Genomic DNA, 14,855 nt, shown 5'->3' with positions numbered 1-14,855 from the left:
TAAATGAGACCGTTATGCCATACTTTGTCAAATGCTTTTTCAATGTCGAAGAATATTGCCAGAGTAATTGGTTTTTTATTGAAGTTTCTGTAGATGTCTTTGGATAAACGGAGGATGTTGTCTGTTGTTGCTCTGCCTTTTCTGAAACCTGCTTGATGGATACCGATTAGACCTATTGATTCAATGTGATTACTGAGTCGGGAGGTGATGATTCTTTCAAAAAGTTTGCCAATGTGGCTGAGGAGGCTAATGGGGTGGTAGCTGATGACGTCGTGGGGGTCTTTTCCGGGTTTGTGGATCATGGTGACGAGTGCAGTCTTCCAGGGTGAAGGGAAGTGGCCAGTGGTGAGGCAAGTAGTGTAGAGCTGTCCAAGGTGCTGGAGGTAGGTGATTGGTGCTTGTTTGATAAGAATGGTGTGGATGGTGTCTTCTCCCGGTGCTTTATTTTTCATCTTTTTTAGTTGCAGTTGTATTTCTTTGGTGGTGACAGGCCTTGTGAGGGGGTGGTGCTCTGTGGGGGGGTCGGTTCTATTTGTCTGTGATGATTTGTGTTTTGTGATTTCCTTGTCCACCAGGTCTTTCCATGCGTTGTCAAAGTGAGTGTCGTTGGGGCATGAGTGGATATTTTCAAGATGGTTACGGAAGAGTGTGTCCTTTTCTTTGTTGTCTGTAATGATTGTGCCAGAGGATTTGAGTGGGGGGTGGTGTTGGTTTGTGGATCTCCGTTTATACTCTTGATTTTCTGCCAGAAGTTTCGGGGGTTTGTGTCCTGGTCCAGTTTCTTGTAAAAGGTTTTCCAGGTGTTTTGTTTGTGGAGGCTGAGTTGTAGTTTGATAGTGGTTTGGAGTCTGTTTATTTCTCTTTTGGTTTGAGGTGATCGGGACTGGATGTAATTACGTCGTAGTTTTCTCTTCTGTTTGATGAGTTGGAGGATGTGATGGGGGAGTGACTGTGTTGGAGTTTTGTTGGTGTTTTTGGGTATCGTTTCCTCTCTGGCTTGGGTGACTATTTGACTTAACAGGATTGCTTGGTGGTCCAGATCGTCAGGGGTGGTGTTGGGAGTGAGGGGGGTGTGTTTTAGTTTTCCTTCGATGTGTGTTCTGTAGATTTACCAGTCTGCTTTTCTGTAGTTGTATTTATTGTTTGGGGTGGCTTGTAGGTGGAAGGTGAAAGTGGTGAGGACAGGTAGGTGGTCTCTGCTGAGATGGGTTGAGGTGGAAAACTGGAGAAGTTTTGAGGCCAGGTCGGGGGTGCAGAGAATCAGGTCCAGGATGTCCGAGTTGCCTGTTGCCAGGGAGATGTAGGTGGGTTCGTTGGTGTTGATTACTGATAAGTTGGTGTTGTTTAGAATCTGTTTGAGTGCATTTCCATTTGTGTTTGTTTTATTGCAGTAGAAGTTGGTGTGTTTTGCATTGAAGTCTCCCATGATGAGGGTGTGGTCAGAGGTGGTGATGGCTTGAAACAGTTCTGCTGAAGGTCTTGTTCCAGGGGGACAGTAGATACTGATGATTGTGATAAGATGGTGCAGGTGATTTTTGATTCTTATTGCGACATATTCATTTCCTTTGAGTTGTTGTGATGAGAGACTATAATCCATTTCACTGTATTCAATGTTTTTCCTGATTGAAATTGCTACTCCTCCTCCTTGTCTAGACTGTCTTTCTTTCCTGATGATGTTGTATCCGGGGATGTTGATGCGTGATTTGTTTGTTAAGAATGTTTCATTTGCTGCAGAGATGTTCTTTTAATTTAGCAGTTGGATTAATTCATCTTTCTATCCTCTTATCCTTCCGATGTTTATATGGAGAAAAGTACTGATGGCCATTAAGAAAAAAAAATGTAAGAGAAATATCTTTATTGACTGATTGTTTAATGTCTAAACAAACAAACAAACAAACAATCTTTGTTTTCATGACTGAATAAGCTGAATAAACAAACTGACCTTAAAGGACAACACAATTTATATTGTTTTACTTTGTTTATATGTGGTGGACCCTGCCACCTTTCTAGCTTCAAACAGTGTTCTGGCACCTTATTTTCCTCTGAGAGCAGCTTGTTTATTCACTTATGGAAAAAATACATGTATAGAGTTAATATAGAATTTGTATTATTACCTCATTATATTGTAAATATTAAAATTCTGAGTTGGAATTTCTTCTTTAAAATTACAGTGCCCCTTTAATATTGGATCCAATAATCAGTCGAGCCATAGTATATGGTATACAATCACGTAAGTACAATTTGACTTTTACTTAAAGGGACATGGGGCAGGATCAAAAAATAAGACTCAATAGTGACACCACGGTTGTTACGACTGTTGGGGTAACTGCAGCCATCAGCCAAGCCAGAGCGGGAGTGTGCATGAACTCTTCACAGCAGTGCAGCCGATGCTTTATCCCCTACACATATGAAGCAGCCGGGAAGCCGGCTCGCTGTGTGTAGCGACACACAAGCGCGGCAATTAATGTTACGGTTGATGCAGTCTGAAAGGCACAGGCGAAAGCAAAGACGGCATATTGGGGGACAAAAATAACGTCTCTGATATGGGATTGCTGTGTGTAAGCGGCTAATGTTGCTACACAGACACAAACAAACCGTTAGCCTGTGGCTACAGCCAGCCGCTAACATCACCTCCCGGATAACAGGTTGGGCTTTCGGTCCCCTATATAAAGGGACATATTTCTAACTATTCGTTTCAGACTAAAGGACCGTGGAAAATGTGCAGTCTGTAACTTTAAAGTGTTTCACAGCGGTGGACTAAGTTACATGTTTACAGCTAACGCTACTTTGCATGTTAGGTCACTCCAAATCCTCGGTGATCTCATATGATTTTCAAATCAAGCTCTAAACATGACATGCAATGTTTTCTTACCTGGTTACTAGGAAATGAGCCATGTCAGCTATTTTCAGTCCCAATTCCAGTTGAAGCTGCCTCCATGAGTCGAGCATGCATCCAATGTATATTCGGGTGCCAGCCCGGCTTTGCTCGTAATTTTGTTTCGACTCACGACATGCTGCTGATAAAACCTTCTTTTTCTTCTGAGTATGACTTTTTAGTGGACTTTGTGTGGTGGTGGGTCGTTTGCTGGCCGTAGCAGACTCCATTACTACCCAAACACTAGTTTGGGTCCACCGTGCTCGTCTTCTTCCCGTATCCAAGTCGAAAGCCGTCGAGGACGTGCATTCAGCGTCATCTGATGTCACGTCCGCAGGACTGCGCGGGAAATTCAGGCCCAAATTGCATCCCATTATGCAGCACACAGCCTGTTCAAGGCAATGGAGAGATACGTGGATGGGCTCATTCTTTTTGGTTTTTAACTCTTCATCACCCATTAGCATTAAAAAACTTAAAATGCATGTTTATTTTTTCACAAATCCTGCCCCATGTCTCTTTAAGTACATTTATAGCCAGAAAATGACTTCTGATACTTGAGGTCATTTATTTTCAGAATGATTTCATTCATATATTCAAACAGCTGGTATCCAATAGACCCCATGACATGACGTCACTCTAGTCTCTTCCGGTTGACTTTCAGTTGATTTGCATTATGGAGATATGTGAAAACAGCAAACTTGTTTATTTCTGCTCTGATTTTCAGCTGTAACTTTAACATTTAAAGATTTATAGTTAAACACGATGGTGTGAACTTTCTGACGTCTCTGCGCTGTTTGTTACTTTAGGTCTCAAACCTGAGGTTAGTTAAATTGTTTAATAATGAGAAATGACATCACCAGACATGCACTTTAGATTATTTAAATGTATACACTTTTAAATAAACATATAAGGAAACGACGTCATTAAGAATAAGAATAACAATATCAAAAGCATTCTACAATAAGAATGCTTGGTGTTTTTGTTGCTATAGCAACAACATGAAGAAGATCAAATGAAGATCAAAGGCAAATGTATCAAAGACACATGAAATGTTATAAGTAGAAGAAATTACTTTATATTTGCCATTTGAGCTCAGACTACAGTTTAGTTCAGACACATATCTCTTTGTCGCAATGGATCGTACACAGAATAACAAAAAACAAGGTAGGAGAAGGAGAACAACAAAGAAGGAAGATACTTCACAGGTTAAGAAAGTATTAATAAACCCCAAGAGAGATCGTTCTCAGGCCAGGAGAAGACATAGAAGCCCCAGCATAGAAAACAAAGCGGCCCAGCAGAGGACGGAGCCGGAAGACATGGAAAACAACTGTGAGAAGGCTCGACCTCCACCAGTTTCGTTTTCCCATTATGGATACTTGCTCCTCTGCGATGAACCTGAAGAGCAGACTGAAGTGCAGACTTCTCCCAGCATGTCCTCTCAAGACACATCGCAGGAGATGATTGAGTTGAAGAATCTGAAGTTAGAGGAGGTCGAGGATCTGAAACCACAGCTCCAAGCGGTCTCTGAGACGCTGCACAACACTCAGACTGACCGTGAGCGCCAGATTTCCAACACTCAGATCAAATTGGAGGAAGCGAAGGCCGAGAATGCAGGCCTTAAAAAGGAAGTGGAGGACATGAAATTAGAAGTCCATGCTGAAAAGCAGTTGCGTACACTGGCTGAACACAACACTGGGACAGCTACTCAAAGCCTGAAGGTGCAGCTCCTTGACATAGAAAGGGCAGCGCTTGAGGCTCGCACAAAAGCCGAACAACTGGAGGCTGATCTTGTATTTGAGAGGGCTCAAGTTCGGATGCTGTCCAAGAAAGAGGAAATGGCTGGGAAGATTGTAGAAAGATCCCAGGCTTCCCATCAAGCCCAGTTTGAGAAGCACAGAGAGGAGACCAGGAAGATCACATCTGCCCTTAAAAAGGCAGAGGATCTGCTGGAGACTAAGCACCTCTGCTGGCAGCAGGAGAAAACATCCCTGCTGGAGAAGATGGAGAAATCCAGAGCTCTCTATGAGGATCAGCTGGAAGAGCAGAAACACGAGAAAAGCACCCTCGTTGCTGCTCTGAGTAATGTTGAGCAGAAGCTGGAGAGTCATCAGGTGGAGTGGCAGGAGGAAAGGACATCCCTCATTCAGGCCACAGAAAGCTTCAAGAAGACTGTGCAGGATATGCAACAGGAAGCAACGGAGGCTTTGGAAAGATCCCAGGCTTCCCATCAAGTCCAGCTTGAGGAGCACAGAGAGGAGACCAGGAAGATCACATCTGCCCTTAAAAAGGCAGAGGATCTGCTGGAGACTCAGCACCTCTGCTGGCAGCAGGAGAAAACATCCCTGCTGGAGAAGATGGAGAAATCCAGAGCTCTCTATGAGGATCAGCTGGAAGAGCAGAAACACGAGAAAAGCACCCTCATTGCTGGTCTGAGGAATGTTGAGCAGAAGCTGGAGAGTCATCAGGTGGAGTGGCAGGAGGAAAGGACATCCCTCATTCAGGCCACAGAAAGCTTCAAGAAGACTGTGCAGGATATGCAACAGGAAGCAAAGGAGGCTTTGGAAAGATCCACCAGACATCAGGCGGAGTTGCAGACATCCCTCATGCAGTCCACACACATTATTGAGAAGATACTGCAAGAAAAGGAGCGGGAGGAGAAAGAAAGCTCCATGAAGTCCCAGGTAGAAGAGCTTGTGAGCAAGAAGAAAAAGAAGAAGAAATGGTATAGGAGATTCTTCCAGTTCATATGTCCATGCTTATTTACCGAGAAAGACAACTAAAAACTCTCCCTGAGCTACAACTGGTTTTCTCCGGGTGCTCCGGTTAGCCAACTTTAATTGAAAAAGAAATTCTTCAATTAAAAAAAAAAAGTTACATTAGTTCAGGCGTGTAAAACTGACCATTCACAAATATAGAGGAACAAATGCGTGTACACACCCAGCCGTCCAAGGAGAGGGGATCTCTCTCTGAATTGCCTTTCCCGAGGTTTCTTCCTGTGTCCTTTCAATGTTGTTCTGAGGTTCATGGGGAGTTTAGCCTCGTCTTCTTAGAGAGCTTGGGCTGGGTACCTGTTCCTGATCTGGATCTGCAAGGCCCACTGTCACACTGGTTTTCTCCGGGTGCTCCGGTTAACCAACTTAATTGAAGAAATAATTCTTCAATTAAAAAAAAAAAGTTACATTAGTTCAGGCGTGTAAAACTGACCAATCACAAATATAAAAGAACAAATGCGTGTACACACCCAGCCGTCCGAGGAGAGGGGATCTCTCTCTGAATTGCCTTTCCCGAGGTTTCTTCCTGTGTCCTTTCAAGGTTGTTCTGAGGTTCATGGGGAGTTTTTCCTCGTCTTCTTAGAGAGCTTGGGCTGGGTACCTGTTCCTGATCTGGATCTGCAAGGCACACTGTCACACTGGTTTTCTCCGGGTGCTCCGGTTAACCAACTTTAATCGAATACATAATTCTTCAATTAAAAAAAATAAACAAATGTTGAATTAGTTCAGGCGTATAAAACTGACCCTGCTCCTCACAAATATACAAGAACAAATGCGTGTACACACCCAGCAGTCTGAGGAAAGCATGAAAATCAGATCAAATAAAAAATTTGCCTTAAAATTAATTTTTCAAAATAATGTCACGTTTGTCATTCAGCTGTTCTTGAGAATTTAAAGTTTTTTGTAAAGCTTTAACCACACAAAGGTCATTTCACTGCATAACTCGTGCTTTTACTTTGGATACTTCAAGTACCTTCAGCAGATTATACCTTTACTTAATTAATGTTTGGAATGCAGGACTTGTACTAAAGTGTTACATAGTTGTATGTATTTGTACATAAATGAAGGCTCTGAGTACTTCCTCCACCACTCATCTAATAGTGACTATTGAAAAATGACATGTCATCATAAAAATCAATCATTTCTTTCAGATTTCAACAGTATTTGTCCTTTGCCACTAAAATGTTGAGCTTTTAAGGCTTTTTTTTTGTGTGCTGGTCATGTAACCATAGCAACTCCAGGAGCCACACCACCCCACAGCGACGAAACGATAAGATAGCTAACCACTTAGAGGACTCTGAATCATACAGCTTATAATAGTTATCAAATATCTTTAGATTTTAATCCATGTAGCTACATTTCTGTTGGCTCTAAAGCTCTGCATTCAGAGTCAAATGAGTAAAAATCATTTCTGTTAAATAAAATAAAACAACCCAAATGAGTTTCTTAATCGATCAGCATTGTATATTATATGATTGAGTTATTCCATCGAAGGGCAATAATGAAATAAGATTGTGTGAAGGCATTCAGCCAGACCTCCAACCTCTTCACCCACAGCCGTAAACACAGGGACGACCGGCCCCACCGCTGTCCTCGCTGCCTCAAAGGCTTCCAACACAGAGTAGACATGCAGCAGCACCAGGAGCACCACTGCGCCGATGGCGATGGCTCCATCTCTGAAAATGTTCAAACTGTACCAACGATTCACCTTAAATGTGTCGCATCTCATCTGGACTATTTGTCCAGGGTAGAAGTACTGTGTACTACATTTTAGACACTTATCCACTGATAACCACTGGTCCAAAGTTACTGGAGTAAAAAAGGATTTTTAAAAAAAAATCCCATTAAGTCTCCATTTAAATTTCATAATCAGCTCCATCAGCAGGCCTAATGCTTCCAGGGGTCATTTTTGCTAAAAGTTTTGCAAAGCCAGATAGCCTAGTTTATTTTAGCTCTGTATAATCCTCACTTCCAGCAACAGAAGAATAAACCTAACTGTTGTGTGACACAATGTTTCTAAAGGTTTGAATTTTCACCAATGATAACTCTACGAAATGAGTCCAGCAGAAGAAATGTTCACAGCCAGAGTGATTAGCTGACAGAAAGCCTCAGCCATCGTCAGTGTGTTTGCTGCTGCCAGAATATCTTGAGTTTATTACAAAATGATCACTAACAGATGGTTGTTTTTACATTGAGTCCCTGAACAAACACGTTGACCAGCTGGAAAACTGCTTTTGATGGAGCTCTGATGCATTTTAAAACATTTTAGGAGAGAAATGAGTGGGAAAAGTCAAGGAGCAGTGCTGGTCACGACGGTGAAAGTGTGAGGTTTGGAGGCTCCTCCAACAAAATGCAGAGAGCATCAGAGCTCTACATGACTTCAATATGAAGAGAAACAAGTCCGCTATCGGCTCCTTCACTGTCAGCCTCCAACACTTCTCCCACATTTAGTCTGGAGTCTTTTATCGATGAAGAGAAAACACAAGTGGCCCGGCATTCAGACTGCCCAGAGCAGACACAGCCTGGGTTGAGTCTCCATGGTTCTCATGGTGTGTTTAAGGACAGCCTCCTGCTCTGGATACTCCATACGTCCAGTCAGACTCTCGTGTTGTCGTGAGTAGAGCCGTTTCTCAATACCCAGTACGCCAAGTTCGAACTTGTGAACTCTGGGAGTCTGGACTTGCGAAGTTCAGTTGGAAGAACGAACTCCAGGGGGACGGGAGGACGGGAGGACGGTCCGCTCCGCTCCTCGGCCATTGCTATCACGAAATGCATTCTGGGATACGTAACTTCCCAAAGTCCACACAAGTCTCCACTGATGCATCCTCGATGAAATGGGTGGGGCGAGAACACATCCGGGGTACTCGACCGTACTTGGCCAGATGCAAACTTCGAATTGGAACAGTACTTGGTCCGGCGCTGATGACGTTTCTCAAGTCCACAAGAACAGAAGTACAGAGAAGAACGCATATTGAGAAACGGTCTAGGACCAGAACTTTGACACAAAATGGCAGAAGTAGCTCCAGCTCTCGCTGCCGCTCCGGCTAAAGCCCCCAAGAAGAAGGTTACCAAGCCGAAGAAGGCTGGCCCCAGCGTCAGAGACCTTAACGTGAAGGCTGTGTCCGCATCCAAGGAGAGAAGCGGCGTGTCTCTCGCCACCCTCAAGAAGGCTCTGTCCACCGGAGGCTACGATGTGGACAAGAACAAGGCCCGCGTCAAGACCGCTGTCAAGGCTCTGGTGCTCAAGGGGACACTGGTCCAGACCAAGGGGACCGGAGCATCCGGCTCTTTCAAGATGAGCAAGAAGGTGGCTGAGCCCAAAGCCAAGAAGCCGGTTAAGAAGGCTCCTACTAAAGCCAAGAAGCCCGCAGCCAAGAAACCCGCAGCGGCTAAGAAGCCCAAAGCTGCGGCCAAGAAGCCAGCAGCCGCCAAGAAGTCCCCGAAGAAGGCCAAGAAACCTGTGGCGGCCAAGAAACCAGCCAAGAGCCCCAAGAAGGCCACCAAGGGCCCCAAGAAAGTGGTTAAGAAGGCCCCTGCAACCAAGAAGGCTCCCGCAAAGAAGGTTGCCAAGCCCAAAGCCAAGAAGGCAGCACCCAAGAAGAAGTGAGACGTCACTACAACATCACACGTCCCGATTAAAGGCTCTTTTAAGAGCCACCCACACCAACCTTAAAGAGCTCAGTCCTGTTCCTGTACTGTTTGTCATATCAATAAATAATCATCTAGAACACATTAACTTTATAACTAAACATAGGAGGAAAACAAAGCTTAGGTCATCAATAACTGCACTAATAGACTAACAGACGAACACAATTCAGCCATCAGTGTAATACCCGACAAATGACTACGTGAATCTACTGCACCTTCATTTTAGATTATACTTGAAAAAAAGAGAGAATAATAGTGGGCCTACTGTTGATAATGCTTATTAAGAATGCTGGGGGAAAAGTAAACAAACATTAAACTAGTAAACGATTAATGTTCACAACATTTTGCATAGCCTATATCTATATTGTTAATGTTTTACCGTTAAAATTGCTTTTGCGCAGTTTGTTACACTTGTATTTCTTACGTAATTAAGCCATTATCATTTTCAGCTTATTCATGGTGTTTCCATATAGCCTAGTCTATTTTTATTTATCTTTATACACTAACGCTAAAGAATTTAAAATTTGTGCACTTGAGTGGATTGACATGTTGGCCTTTTTCTGATGGATACAGAATGAATAATGGACCTACTGATCTGACGACCCATTCCGGTTACTATGAGAGTTGTAATGTGCATTTATTAGACAGTTAATTTCATTTGAACAGCTCAGTATGTTTGTATGGACCGGTTCTTGTTTTGTTACTGACATTTGTGATCAGTCAGATTTTCTGCAATGAGGTTATTTGGTATCGTTTACTTGTGTGTTTTTGTTAAAACCCATTAGGCCTAATTGAAAATTTATTAAGTTGGCCCGCTAAATCAGTGCATCCTCACGAAACACTGCTCTTTATCAGAAGTGAGTGTGTGGCTCTTAAAAGAGCCTTTGTGTTGTTGGTCTCAAGCAGGATCATTTACTTCTTGGCGGCCTTCTCGGTCTTCTTGGGCAGCAGGACAGCCTGGATGTTGGGCAGCACGCCGCCCTGAGCGATGGTCACTCCACCCAGGAGCTTGTTGAGCTCCTCGTCGTTGCGGACAGCCAGCTGCAGATGACGGGGGATGATACGAGTCTTCTTGTTGTCGCGGGCAGCGTTTCCAGCCAACTCCAGGATCTCAGCGGTCAGGTACTCCAGCACGGCCGCCAGGTAGACGGGGGCGCCGGCACCCACACGCTGCGCATAGTTACCTTTACGCAGCAGCCTGTGGACACGGCCGACTGGGAACTGGAGCCCGGCACGAGAGGAGCGGGTCTTTGCCTTTGCTCTGGCTTTGCCGCCGGTTTTGCCTCTTCCGCTCATGATTCAGGTCTTTCTAGAGTCTCGACTCAAAGAAAATGTGCTGCTGACACTCACAACCCTCCTTTTTATCTCCGCGGAGCGTGTGCGGGTCTCCAACAGACCAACCAGAGAAGAGGCTTTCAGCAGAGGGGCCCCTGGCTGAATTAAGGCGGTCTTTCTGAACAATAAGCAGCGGAGATTCAGGCGGGGGTCGATTCTACCAGGCGGCGCTGAGCTCCGAGAGGAGCCGCTAACCAATCAGGAGCCGGAGGTCTGAAGCAGCGTCACCGTTTCACAGCCGGTCCCACAGTTTAAGAGCAGCCAGTCTCTTCTCTTCACTACACTTTTCTCCTGTTTGTTCAGAGGAAGAAGAAGCAATGGCAAGAACCAAGCAGACCGCTCGTAAGTCCACCGGAGGCAAAGCTCCCAGGAAGCAGCTGGCCACCAAGGCTGCCCGTAAGAGCGCCCCGGCCACCGGCGGTGTGAAGAAGCCTCACCGTTACAGGCCCGGTACCGTGGCCCTGAGAGAGATCCGTCGCTACCAGAAATCCACCGAGCTGCTCATCCGCAAGCTGCCCTTCCAGCGCCTGGTCAGAGAAATCGCTCAGGACTTCAAGACCGACTTGCGCTTCCAGAGCTCCGCCGTCATGGCTCTGCAGGAGTCCAGCGAGGCTTATCTGGTCGGCCTGTTCGAGGACACCAACCTGTGCGCCATCCACGCCAAGAGAGTCACCATCATGCCCAAGGACATCCAGCTGGCCCGCCGCATCCGCGGAGAGCGCGCTTAACTTGTCTGCTGCTCCACAAACCACAACGGCTCTTTTCAGAGCCCCCTCACTTCTTCTACAGAGCTGCTTCCTTCACTGATCCTGTGAAATCATCCTCTAGATACAACTGTTTTTTCTGATATTTTTATGAATAGAAGTGACTAATTTGTCATACATAACATGTCGGTCAATATTTAAGCTATTTGCTCTGAAGACTCCAACCTAATATAATCATAGTGCACCCACACCAGCAGGTTGCAAATCTGGTCGGGTCAGTACAAAAGCATTGTAACATAACGTTAATGATGAGGACACATCTCAGTCTCGAAAAAGTCTCTGAGCAGCAGCCTGATACTTCTCCTTCAGTAATCACTGCTGATCAAATACCTTTTGGGTCATTATACTAAAACGTGCCCACTGTCTGGCTCCCACAAAATTCCTCCGTAAATCTGAATAAACAAAGATTATTCAGATATATAGTTTCCGTGATATGTCTCATAACATCAAAACAATCGTTGTCTCCCCCCCCCTTTCTTTCAAGAATAATGATGGGGAAATACATAATTTAAATGATTTTTGCATAGGGCTGCAACAAAACCAAATGTGAAAGAAGTGAAGGGGTCTGAATACCTTAATGTTGAAAGAAAGATTTATGAATGTCCCATTATAACTTGATTTCAGCTATAACTGTAACTTAAACCAGTTATGGCTGTAGTCAAGTATAACCAGTACGGTAACTGTGGTCGACCCTGTTACTGAGGTGTCAGCCCTGTTACCAGTAATCAACTCAAAGAAATTGGGGTATTATTTTGTTGTCATAACCTTTTCTTAAAAACAGGAGATGCTGTGAAGGTGTCCGTTGTAAATGAGCATATTCACCCATGGAAAAAAAGTCATATTCTCACTTTACAAACACATTTATTGTAAGAAGGGGCATTTTGTCTTTCATATCATATCATATTTGTTTTGAATTTTAATTTAAAACTTTCAAACAGTAATTCATATGTGGGTAACAGGGTTAACAAAACACAGATACGCATGTTGATTATGTGAAGAAAAAAAAAAGAGATTGAAAAGAGACTGAGATGGCACGGCACATTGTTCTGAGAGGTAAGAATCTACTTCATACAAAAATGGGCTTAAAGACTTTTTAAAAAGTACTTTGAAAATCAAACATTAAGGATGGGAAATTGCATGTTTTCGTATAATGACCTTTTTAGTACACTTGTCAATTTAACAACAAAGCTCCGCACTTATAGAGGCACCAACTGCAGACATGTTTCTCTTTGTATCTCACAGAATCCAGTGACAGAGCATCAAATAGTCCAGATGCAACATACAAACACTGCAGGAAGACAAAGGGGGGATGAGGACGAGAGTGTGTAGTTGACGTTCACAGGCAGGAAGATGGACATTACAGTGCTGTGAAGAATAAGAAAAGAGCTGAGCTGCTGTGAGCACTATTCCCATCCCAAAGCACCTTAGTGAAAGGTTAAAGTGCATAATAAACATTAAGTGGTACAGATCTGTTGTAGGTTTAGGGGATTTTTGTTTTGTATAACCAATCAATTATAACATGTAGCCCTACGTGTATAGAGCAGTATGCATGCACTAGCCAGTTATTAATGCTTCATAGATGGTTAGAAATTTATTGATGAAGATAATCCTTTATTGATCCTCAGAGGGCAAATTCAAGTGTAACATGAGTAAACAGCTAAAATGTTACGTCTCACATCTACATTATAGTACAATAAAAGCATTTAATTCTTTGCTTATAGGCTTAAATGCTGATAGCATGGAATTGATTTAAGAGCCTTCAAATCAAATGTGCAGCATGGTTCAAAGAGGGCTATGATTTTTATCTAAAGTTCTCCTCTGAGGCCGTAAACACTAACTGAACATCACTATTGATAACGATTCAATTTATAGATATGTCTGCTGATCATTGATACAAAAGAGGTAAAAGAGAGAGCAAATGTATCATTCTTTAAATCAAATGAATGAAATAAGATATTGTGGTTGTGGTTGTGACTTGTAGATAAAGGGCCTCTCAGTCAGGATGCAGCTTCGTGGCTGCTCCTCAGAGCTCAGCAGCAGCTCAGCTTCATCAGCCTGGACAGAGACAGCAGGTAGCAGCTCTGCTGGTGTCAGTTCAGCACCTCGGACAGCGACTGACACACAAGACTCCCAGGAGAAGAGGACAGGAAGCTCCACCTGCACTCACCTGAGAGACCTGAGACACAGCTGCAGCCACACACACACACACGCACGCACGCACACACACACACACACACACACACACACACACACACACACACACACACACACACACACACACACACACACACACACACAAACATCCATGCTGTTGGTCAGTAGGTGGCGCTCATGCACCAAATAACTAACTTTCATGAAACACCACAGAGGAAGAATAGGCCCGCCTCTGTTTTCAATTACGTCCTCAGATAAGATGTAAATATCTGGGACGCAGGGCCGAAATTATTCATTTTCTTTTCACAGACCAGCGACAATGAGCGGAAGAGGCAAGGGAGGTAAAGGACTCGGTAAAGGAGGCGCCAAGCGTCACCGTAAAGTTCTCCGTGATAACATCCAGGGAATTACGAAGCCCGCTATCCGCCGTCTGGCTCGCCGCGGTGGAGTCAAGCGTATCTCCGGTCTGATCTACGAGGAGACCCGCGGTGTGCTCAAGGTTTTCCTGGAGAACGTGATCCGTGATGCCGTCACCTACACCGAGCACGCCAAGAGAAAGACCGTGACTGCCATGGATGTGGTGTATGCTCTGAAGAGGCAGGGACGCACTCTGTACGGCTTCGGAGGTTAAACCGATTCATCAAGTCTACAACAACAAAGGTCCTTTTAAGGGCCACACACTTTCTAAGTTTAAAGAGTTGATTTTCAAATTTTGTATGAGAGAAATACAATGCTTACTCAATATTGCAGCCTACTTCACAACTTCGACATCAACTTTCACCTAACTGTTAATTAAAAGTAGGTGCGATGTTTTACTTTAACTAGGCTTACTCCTGAGTTGCAGAAAAAAGGCAGAGGATCTACCTTTTTGGTCCTCCCCCTGTTGCACTGTTGTTGGGGTGAGACGCCTTCAAGAAACTGACACGTCCAGTTACACATTTTTTGTAAATGTGAAAACCGGTCCAATATTTTTTTGTATCCATTTCTGATTTATATATATTTTAAATTAACACATAATTGAGTGTCTTTGTCTTAGTTTTTAACTGTTTTCATTACACCTGTAGCCTAGTTGATCTTTGTTTAATCTGTTTTATATAAACAAATACATTAGTGCATCTTACTCTGTATTCTTGAATCTGTTTAATTCTTTGCTTTTATATTTTCAGTTCTATTAAATTCTATATTTTAATATTTCCCATGATTTAGTGTCAGATTTAACTAGAATGTTGAGTTGGATCAGTATATATATTTTACATTCAGTCATCAAATCGTTATCTTTCTAATTACTGTGTATTTTTTAAACCAATA

The 14,855-nt window shown here is 43.6% G+C and overlaps 4 protein-coding genes across 4 annotated transcripts; 3 read left to right on the top strand and 1 right to left on the bottom strand.

The window, feature by feature from the left end:
* The first annotated feature begins 7,147 nt into the window (after window positions 1–7,147).
* Window positions 7,148–9,380, top strand: LOC311249401 (histone H1-like). The gene has a single exon (XM_084340413.1). It carries the CDS (start codon window positions 8,654–8,656, stop codon window positions 9,251–9,253), a length of 600 nt encoding a protein of 199 aa, XP_084196539.1. The 5' UTR covers window positions 7,148–8,653; the 3' UTR covers window positions 9,254–9,380.
* A 544-nt stretch (window positions 9,381–9,924) lies between these two features.
* On the bottom strand, window positions 9,925–10,748 carry LOC311249443 (histone H2A-like). The gene has a single exon (XM_084340479.1). It carries the CDS (start codon window positions 10,588–10,590, stop codon window positions 10,207–10,209), a length of 384 nt encoding a protein of 127 aa, XP_084196605.1. The 5' UTR covers window positions 10,591–10,748; the 3' UTR covers window positions 9,925–10,206.
* A 112-nt stretch (window positions 10,749–10,860) lies between these two features.
* Window positions 10,861–11,833, top strand: LOC311251159 (histone H3.2). The gene has a single exon (XM_084343493.1). The coding sequence runs from the start codon at window positions 10,947–10,949 to the stop codon at window positions 11,355–11,357; it is 411 nt and encodes a 136-aa protein (XP_084199619.1). The 5' UTR covers window positions 10,861–10,946; the 3' UTR covers window positions 11,358–11,833.
* Window positions 11,834–13,866: 2,033 nt separating this feature from the next.
* Window positions 13,867–14,591, top strand: LOC311270354 (histone H4; the record flags this gene model as incomplete). The annotated part of the gene is made up of 1 exon (XM_084375168.1): window positions 13,867–14,591. One exon carries the CDS (start codon window positions 13,867–13,869, stop codon window positions 14,176–14,178), a length of 312 nt encoding a protein of 103 aa, XP_084231294.1. The 3' UTR covers window positions 14,179–14,591.
* Between the last annotated feature and the right edge of the window lie 264 nt (window positions 14,592–14,855).

This window comes from Pagrus pagrus (assembly GCF_965226575.1).
Source record: "Pagrus pagrus genome assembly, chromosome: 2".
In the NCBI taxonomy this organism is placed as follows: domain Eukaryota; kingdom Metazoa; phylum Chordata; class Actinopteri; order Spariformes; family Sparidae; genus Pagrus; species Pagrus pagrus.
Note: the sequence above shows the minus strand (reverse complement) of the source record. Positions and strands in the feature narration are given on the sequence as shown.

Bases quoted from the DNA above. Each gene is read 5' to 3' on its own strand.
- LOC311249443 (XM_084340479.1), bottom strand. From the start codon at position 10,590: ATGAGCGGAAGAGGCAAAACCGGCGGCAAAGCCAGAGCAAAGGCAAAG.
- LOC311249401 (XM_084340413.1), top strand. From the start codon at position 8,654: ATGGCAGAAGTAGCTCCAGCTCTCGCTGCCGCTCCGGCTAAAGCCCCC.
- LOC311251159 (XM_084343493.1), top strand. From the start codon at position 10,947: ATGGCAAGAACCAAGCAGACCGCTCGTAAGTCCACCGGAGGCAAAGCT.